The sequence below is a fragment of the Vollenhovia emeryi genome, unplaced genomic scaffold (genome assembly GCF_000949405.1).
Source record: "Vollenhovia emeryi isolate VEMERY1.0 unplaced genomic scaffold, V.emery_V1.0 DF939177.1, whole genome shotgun sequence".
NCBI classification, from domain to species: domain Eukaryota; kingdom Metazoa; phylum Arthropoda; class Insecta; order Hymenoptera; family Formicidae; genus Vollenhovia; species Vollenhovia emeryi.
In genome coordinates this window covers 1,095,095-1,104,201 of record NW_011967189.1, presented here as the reverse complement: position 1 = coordinate 1,104,201, position 9,107 = coordinate 1,095,095, and the positions used below count along the sequence as shown (strand labels likewise).

General features: G+C 36.7%; 1 protein-coding gene across 3 annotated transcripts in view; it reads right to left on the bottom strand.

Annotated features, from left to right (window-relative positions):
• Positions 1-1,181: 1,181 nt before the first annotated feature.
• LOC105563372 (coiled-coil domain-containing protein 108) overlaps positions 1,182-9,107 on the bottom strand; it is a 10,948-nt gene continuing 3,022 nt past the window's right edge. The window contains exons 3-18 of one of the 3 annotated variants that reach the window (XM_012014922.1): positions 8,306-8,571; positions 7,735-8,017; positions 7,383-7,586; positions 7,092-7,296; positions 6,612-6,857; positions 5,914-6,142; positions 5,433-5,789; positions 5,211-5,287; positions 4,851-5,121; positions 4,479-4,754; positions 3,947-4,200; positions 3,585-3,837; positions 3,201-3,424; positions 2,926-3,094; positions 2,727-2,856; positions 1,182-2,654 (exon numbers count right to left, since the gene is read on the bottom strand). In XM_012014922.1, coding sequence (XP_011870312.1) covers positions 2,575-2,654; positions 2,727-2,856; positions 2,926-3,094; positions 3,201-3,424; positions 3,585-3,837; positions 3,947-4,200; positions 4,479-4,754; positions 4,851-5,121; positions 5,211-5,287; positions 5,433-5,789; positions 5,914-6,142; positions 6,612-6,857; positions 7,092-7,296; positions 7,383-7,586; positions 7,735-8,017; positions 8,306-8,571 — 3,524 coding nt within the window. In that variant the 3' untranslated portion in view covers positions 1,182-2,574. Of the gene's footprint in view, positions 2,655-2,726; positions 2,857-2,925; positions 3,095-3,200; positions 3,425-3,584; positions 3,838-3,946; positions 4,201-4,293; positions 4,755-4,850; positions 5,122-5,210; positions 5,288-5,432; positions 5,790-5,913; positions 6,143-6,611; positions 6,858-7,091; positions 7,297-7,382; positions 8,018-8,305; positions 8,572-9,107 lie in introns of those variants that run through there. The other 2 variants (XM_012014920.1, XM_012014921.1) reach the window with 2 other exon arrangements.

The window sequence follows — 9,107 nt, the reverse complement described above, 5'->3', positions numbered from 1 at the left end:
CCCCTTAAAGACGTCTATAGTATAGTAAGACAATGTATAAGAAATTTAAAAGAGAATTGTTTTATGGACAGATAACCCAATAAGCTCGGTCACGTATAGATGTCCCATTTGCGGGGCCCAATTCCCAAGCAGACAGGAGCAACAAAAACATACTATAAAACACACAACGAAACAAAATAATAAATAATCTAATCATATCTGAGTATATCTAACCGCTCAGATATAAGCAGTTGAATTTTATCTCTCTCTCTCTCTCTCTCTCTCTCTCTCTCTCTCTCTCTCTCTCTCTCTCTCTCTCTCTCTCTCTATATATATATATATATATATATATATATACATATATATATATATATATTAACGCACTAACACTATCAACGCGCGACTGACGGACAGGTTTCCGTTCAACCGTAGTGTACGATTGGCCTGTTTTGAACCTTTTTATCTAAAAAAAACTACTGTTCGGAACGAAAAATGGCAAATAACTTTTTAATTTATTTTTTCGACGACTTTCTTGCTATGGTATTTTGCTTCGCGAATTTCAGGACACCCTGTATATGGGAGCCTTCACAACATTTTTACATATATATTCCAAAATGTTGTGAAGGCTCCCAAAAAGAAAATATGTAGAAAGGGAAGAGTACCAATGTGAGCCACAAATGAACTGTATCACAGTCGTGTTAACACCAGTGTAACGTATTCATCCCTCTGTCGACCTGAGTATTTCAGTCCTCTTTATGTCTGGGACCATTTAGAGATATATTGGGATTATCGCTGATAGAGGAATGATTCCCAAATCACATACTCTGATCCCTTAAAAATACGCTTTAGTCGATTTAAACGAGTTTTACTGAGGAAGACCCGAAGGAGGGTCGAAACGTTTATTAAAGAGAAATTTTGTTTCTAATTTGTGAGAACCGTCTTCATTTGTGGCTCACATTGGCACTCTTCCCTTTCTACATAATTTCATATAGTTATATCTTTTCGTATAGATCCCAATTTTATATACGCAGATCTATTGACATTCTTATATATAATTCAATATGAATAGATGAATTTGCATACACGCATACATATGTATATGTGCAAGTAAATCATAAGATATTGTGTAATTAAAACGGTATTTAATTTTCTTCTCAAACAGATTTTTCTTTTTACACGTTGAATCTTAAAAATATGTTTGTACCTTAACTTAAACAAAACTTTATCACTTAAAAATTCTATAAGTCTCTAATATTTTATTAAACAAAATATTAAAAACATAAAGAAAATTAAAATACCATTACACTATAAAACTATAGTATGATTAATATTAGTCAATTTGTACTTAAACACAATCTTATTACTTTGGAGCTTCATAAGTTTACAATGTTTTTAAACAAAATACTAAGAACATAAAAGCAAAATTAAAGTACCATTGCACTATAATTGCTGTGAAAGTTATGCGTTTAGTTATATCTTCACACATTTATAAAAAATAATACTTATGACATATTGTAAACATGGACTGTATGTACAGAAAATATGAAAATATATGTATTTCTACAATCTGCTACTAGATTTTCGAGTAATTATTGTCTTTTTCTCAAACGGGTCAATCTTGTGTATGTATGTACATACGTGCTCGTTCTCTTATGCCCGTTTCTACCAATGCAGATTAACTTTAATCTCAGCTTAAATTACTTCTTGTCCTTTTCCAATTCATAAAACTAGAGAAAGATACAATGCAAGTTGAACCGAGATTAAAGTTAAACTGCGTTGGTAGAAACGGGTATTAGTGTGTCATCTCACACCGATACACTATGCGTGTAGTAGTGGGCATCACGAGTCTAGTGGCGGGGCAATACTGGCCGTCCAATCAACGAAGTGTCCCGTGCACATTTTCTCACCCTTTCCGCAGTCCCTTCTTGCCTACATTTGGTGGACGATGATGAAAACGGAGTATCTTAAAATATTTGTACTCTCTAGCCTAAACTTGGCATCGCAATATCTCCGCTGATAGGGCACATCGGCGAAAAATAAAAACACTTTTATCATATAAATCGAACCCAAGCTATTCATTGAATGTAGTTAAAAGCCGCTCGGATCAGCCGTTATTGAGATCGATCAACTCTCAGAAAAATCGTCTCGCGTGAAAGATTCACGGTCCGTCTCGCTACACACGTATACTCGCTACGCGAGACACTACCGTGTCGCTTGATTGCACACGTAATAATGTGTTAGATTTTCTTATTTCATTCTTACAATTAAAGTAAAATTACTTCTCTCGATTTATGTTTTTTTTTTTAATTGTACACTCGTATTAATCAAATATATTATATATTGTTACATTCAAAAATTTAGAGATTCTTTGTACCGTCCGTACACGACTAGAAGATACATGCATATGTCAATTCTATTGAATCAAACGAATCGTCATATCTCAAGTACCAATCTCGTCTCTAGACTTATATGCGATATCCGTTCTATGTACCAGCATACCCACATCTCTTGCAATCTTGCAAGAGAATCCCGGATCCCTATGTCGTAATGAGTAGAAGCAGCGGCGATCACATATGATCGTCCGGCTACTTACAATTATACAGCGAAGGATATTCTGGCCGAAGGTACTAATTCTGACACCACGGAGGAATATTCGTCTCGATGTAACGACGTTTCTGAAACGGATTCGCAAGGAGAGAATAAGATAAATGATTATTTTGTTGAGAATAAAATATATTTCGTCATACCTCGCCTGATTGTATTTTTCCTGCTCACGCTGGGTACCATATTCAAGTAGTCCGTGTGTCTGATATCTGTATGCTCAATTAAATGTGCCGTCTTTAAAGCGAATTCTTCGTGCATTATGATAAACAGCATCTGTAAAATAAAGCCAATTGATCAATTGATTCTTTAAAGAAGGAGCATCGATCGAAAGTAAAATCGTACCTCTTCGAACATACGATTAATTAACGCTCGCGGCGGTGAGATGTGCGATCTCCGTATCAATCTTTTTCTTTCGCGCAAACTCATTCTGAATTGCGAGTAAAATAAATTCGACTCCTTCCCCAAAATATCTTGCATCAGGTCTTTGAACAATTTACTATTGATTATTTCCCTAAGATGTTACGAAGTGTATTAAACTATTGGAAACGGTCATTTTCAAGAGATTAATCTGGAATTATCTTGCTTATTATAATATTTATAAGAATTAAATATTTTACCATAGTAGACCTTCTATAATAAATGAAGACCGGATGATATCATCTTTCCCGAATGTTATTATTTTCTCATTTTCCTCGAGGCATATTTCTCTCGGCGGTGCATTTGTTAGCTCTTTTATTAGACTGACCTTCAGAGACTTATCTTCCACGCTATAAACCGAACATCGAATCGTTATAGTTTTGTAAAACGGCTGAGGTTTTTCCAAGATTTTCATCGGTACTTCCTTGAGACAAATAAATATATAGAAGTTTAAAGAGAACACTTAATTTTATACAAATCGCACCTCCAAATCAAGTTCTTATTAATTTTACATCAATACTTTCTCAAGTCATTTTTAAATTCTTAAAATTTTACGGGGAAATTTTGTAAATTTTTTTATTTACCGGAACGCTGATGCCTTTCTCCGTGATAGTAAACTGCCCTTGTAGTTCTTGGGACAAGCCTTCATGAATATACACGCTTCGCTGATAGAGCCGTCTTTGGCTGGCATTAATAAACTCGCATGTTATATCAATGTCAATCATGCAGGGATATTCTTTCGCATATATAGTTACATGAAAGCTTTTAACGGACATTGGCTTTATCAAACCTTTCCGCGGAAAAATATCCACGTGTATTATTTCAGACATCTCACGCCTGGTAATGATAAAGAAATAATTCCGTTTTAAGATATCACTTTAGACCGATTATTAATAATTTATTCTCCAGCCCGTTTAGTTTAATTCGTAAGTAAGACTTCAAATACCTTTTCCATTCGTAGGCGAGCACATCTTGTACCAAATTATTATGCATCATGATCATTTTAACTACGTGGCTGTGCGTAGCCATGTGCGAGACATTTATGCAGTCAGTATTGAAGTATACGGGAATATTGTCGTCATCCTCGAAGTTACTTTCGCATGGCACATATTCTCTAATTGTTGCTTTATATGGCAAGGAGGATTCGCCTTCGAGCGTCAGTTCCTCCTCTATGTCACCCAGAGTCAAACGCAACTTTCCCTATTGAGAAAAAGATACGCCGAAAATGTATAGTCTTTATTTGAAGAAGAAAATTTATTAATTGTGTCTACTAAATTTGTTATGTATATATACTTTAAATCTGCCGAATTGCCTTGGCTGAAATTTTAAAAGAATCGGGACGGAAGTATGCGGATTCGCGATTACATGTGGAATCGCGCAGGAGAAAACCTTATAGCAATATTCCTGATTTACTTCACGCATCGTTTTCAGACTTATGGAAAATGGAATGCTATGATTCATACCATTATGCACCCAACATACCTGAAAGATTTCCTCGATGTTACAAACTTGATCTTATCTTTGAAAGTAAAACAAACCTGATAGATGGGATTATTCTCTCCAAGATAAACAGGCAGGAATTTAAAATGTTTGCCGTTTAAAAGATCCAGCTTATTATCGGACTCGGATAAACCTTCAATTGTCATAACAAAGTAAATATGACGATTGTCTCCAAGATCCAAATTCCACTTTGCCTCGGTTTTCCCTAACAATATGTAACGCAGCTCTAGAGTTATCCAGGTTTCTTCTCTTGGCTGCGATTAATTTACATATAACAATGATATATAAATTAAAACACAAGAAAAATAAGTCGGGGAAAATTGTTGTAAAACTACTGTAAAGGATTATACCTTCAGATTTCCCGTTTTTGGCTGTATAGAACACACTTTCCTATGCAAGCAGTCGTACTTCGCACGTTGAAATTTGAGACCTTGAGTTTTTGCAACCGGCCGACATGAACAGAGCTGCACTTTCTTGATATTCCATGAAGCAGTTACAGCAGCTGCGTTTGTTAGAAGCAATTTTACAACAACCGGACTTTCTTGTAAAACCATCGCCGGGAAGTTTATGTACAGTGTTTGCGAGGTTCCCGGTTGCAAATCTTTGAGTATCATATTGAGCCTAAAAACGTATGCACACGCACACACAATTAAAACATTTACGAATTACATTTATATAAAACGGAGGGAAAAAAATGAGATTTTGTATACGTGTTCATTTGCATCAGTTTCCAAAGGAAAACTTTGCTCAGCTCCGGATAAGTCCCATAATATTGAAGGTCTGTCACCTGTCGTTTATTAAGAAAGAACGATCATTATATTTGTTATAGTCATATTGTAACATATCATCGAATTATTAAAATTACAAGTATTTAAAAAATACACTTTTATTGTCAGACTATTTTAAGGTAATACTATGCCCTACATTTTTACCTTCAAGGTAGACAATATACATGAACAGGATACTTTACAGATATTCCTTGCTTTCTGATTCGGAATCAATGTGTCCGTATCACAACTCATTCTCACAAAATATTGGAGGAAAAATTCGTAAAGTCCCAGCGAGGTGGGCGTAAGAGAAATAGTAATAATTTTATCTTGACCTGCAAGAACAGTGTCCGCGATTGGTTGTATTTTCACATCACGCTTCAAATTTCCGATTGGCCAATCGCAATGACTACACATCATTTTGAAATAGATGTTTATGGGGCTCGGATTAAATACGTGGAAACTTAATTCCTTCGTATCTTTATATGCCTGAATTCCGAAATTTAATTCATCTGGCGCTGACTGGCGAACGTACAGAATACATTATTGAAATGGTTTTATTATAAGATCTTTATTTTGATATTTTGTTACTATCTTTAAAAATTATTTCTTTGTACCTTATTTTATTATTTACTAATTAATTTACCACAAGAAAACCAGACTCGCATCTTCCTGTCACATGTAATGTTACGCAGACGCTAGGGCCAATAGGAGTTTCATCTTTCAGTACAACAAGTATACAATTTACGTCAAACTCATAATTTCCGAGTATCGTAGGACAGAATAACCAGTCGTGAATAATGGTATCGTTCGACGAAATTTTGCCATTTCCATCTCGCATTTGAAGTTCCGGCGTTACATTAATAAATTCATATCTATAAAGGAGATCGGGATTAATCGAAAGCATAACAATCTAAATCTAACTAATACTTACTCCTAATCTACTTCCATAGAAATACTATTAATTAATTTTTTGTAACAATAGGAAAAATTAGACAAGCATAATTAAAAAATTATTTTTATAATTTTTAAATTTAATTCAGGGCAAAACTATTAAACCAATTTCGATGCAATGTATCATTTTGCATTGGTGCCTTTTACATTATCCTACGTAATGAATGTTTACTACTAATAAGGCTAATATTACATTTGTCGTACGACAAACTTTTCACGCGTGTTGATTGACTGCAGAATGGAAAAGTTGTTGAGTCTCTAGAAATTTTCTATTTTGCAGCCAGTCAACACGCTTGACAAATGTACGACAAATATAATACCAGCCTAAGTATTAATAAAATATGTTCTACAGAATTAATATTACATAACAGTGTCATTATAGAAATTTACTGTATCGTGTGTCGAGTAATATTTCGCATGTAGAACTGTTGCTGGCTTTGACAGCCTGGAAAGGTCGGTGCGAAGCACACGGTATTTCGATCGCTAAAGCTGACATTCGCGTATTCCGTGTATCCCTGAAAATCTATGAAACATTCCGACTTTGTGTTTCCATTGAAACGTATCGCCCAACGTTCCATATAAACGCGTTCGTCATCAGTTCCGGGTAACATACCGACTACAATGATCTGATAATCTCTGAAAAGGATTATGATAATTTGTTTATGACTGAAAACTGAAATTAGTATTGAACGCCCTAAAAATACTAATATAAAAACGTTTTAAATATTTTTAAAACAGTACAATTGTCACACGAGTAAAGATGGTACAATATTGTTTATATAATACGCGCAGTAAATTGTTTATATAATACGCGCGGCTCTGCAATGAGTAATTAGGGTGATATAAAATTTTCTATTAAACGAAAGTTACTGATGAATTATGCCCATCATTGGCTTCACGACGAAGTGACTCGATGCCGGCGGTACGAAGCGATACATCAATGGTAGATGTCCATATTTCCGTATTAGGAATGTGGCGTACGTCGGCGACGAGGGTAAGCAAGGAGGCATCTTAATTACATGTGGTATCTCGTACTGAGGAATCCAACCGTCAGAAGAAATGGGAAAGGAGTGACCTATGTAAAAAAAAGAGGCGCTCGAATTGGGTAACCACGACATTATGCAAGCCGAAGAAATAGAGAAAGAAACAAAATGTATTCACCGATTAACCGTACGGACATGATCGCAGGAAATGCCAGGGTTTCTTCCCTGGAGCGGTCTTGTTGCTCGGCAAAAACATCTCCTACGAGGTCTCTCGCGAAAAAACAGCTGCCTCGGTTGGGATTGAACGCGACTTCGAACAGAACCGTCTGGTTCGCTAGTATCCTCGTGCCGGTAGGTGTTATAGAAAAAATTCCTTCAATGTCTGTGCACAAAATTAAGTGTTGACGAAGATGCATATGCTTACAACAGTTCTAATTTTATAATTTTTGCATTCATATAAAATAATTTTCCAAGGTAAAGAATAGAGATAAATGTTAATGACGGCATCTGCTAATTCGATGAACAACAACCTTGGTCCCATTTGATTGATACATCGGACTGGCTGTGATTAGTGAGACACAGGGTTTCCGGAATTCTTCGCGCAGCGTTTTCCGTCTCCGCATCGGCCTGACCGAGGTCAATGCAATTCTTCGACGAAGAGACCGCAGGTAGATTTTGAGCAGCGACGACAGTATCGCTCGTGTATCCTCCGAAGCCATTTTTCAATCTCGTAGGATAATTAAAATGACCCTGTGCGTTCGTTTTACGTAACGTCGTGCAACAATAGCCATACAACTCTATGATAATTGGTTTCTGTAAAATGTGTTATGTGAATACGTCAGTAGGCAAGAATTTTTTCTTGATGTTAATTATGTTTATGCAGTTCAAAAGTCGAAAACATACGTGTGTACAACATCTATACTGTTATAAACATATAAGAATGACTTATGGAATATTTCAAATATTCTTCAAGAATTTTCTTAAAATGTTCATAGGAGTGTCTTGTACTATCTGGGTATTGTAAGATACAAAACCGATTCCCTTACTCGAATGTACGAAGGGTTGCGCGCTCTAACAATCGACAATTCAATTAGTCATTACATGATTCAGGATTAAGCAGGGAAAGTGGTATGCGTAGATCCCGTTTTCTCGCGGCGCGAAGATGATCGTTACGTATTTGCGAGAACGGGGCCCGATGTGCCCGCGCCATGGATTCGCCTCGAACGGTCTCCGAAGCGGGTCGACGTCGAACATGAAGGTCGCCGTGGCTTTCGAGTCGTTGACGAGCCTGATCCGCTTCCTCGCCTCGCGATTCTCGCTCGTGCACACCATGACTAATCTCGTGGCAGACGAAGAGACCAGGGGTCCTGCGTGCGTAAATGATCCCACGTCACACGGTGGTGAACGGCTACCGTAGACGTCACGATCTCAAGACACGTATCCCGGTAATTAATGACACACAATTTGAGTTAAACGGGACTCATCTGCGCCTTACAATTACTATAGTTTAATCGAGGATCTTAGGTGACGTGCGTGCTTTTCAACGGAAAGATAAGGTCATAATTAGCTCTGTTTGAATCTACTGACGTCTATCGCTAAGCTTTGACCATTTAGTTTCTAGAATTCTAGATCAACCGATCATGAGATAAAGAGTAGAAGAAATTGATGAAGTCACAGACTAATCGGGCGCTTTGGTTTCCTAAAAATAAGGAATAAAAAAAGCGGAATTGACCGGTTTGGCTTCCGAGAGGATCAGTGTTGCGACGTAAATATAGTGGGCCCACTACAGATCCTTGCCGAGCGAGGCTTCTGGAAAAAACCAAGCGCGCTTCGGACCTCCGACTAAGCGCTCTAATCTTCCGACAAGTAAATAATACAGGGATATGCTTAAGGGGATGCTAAA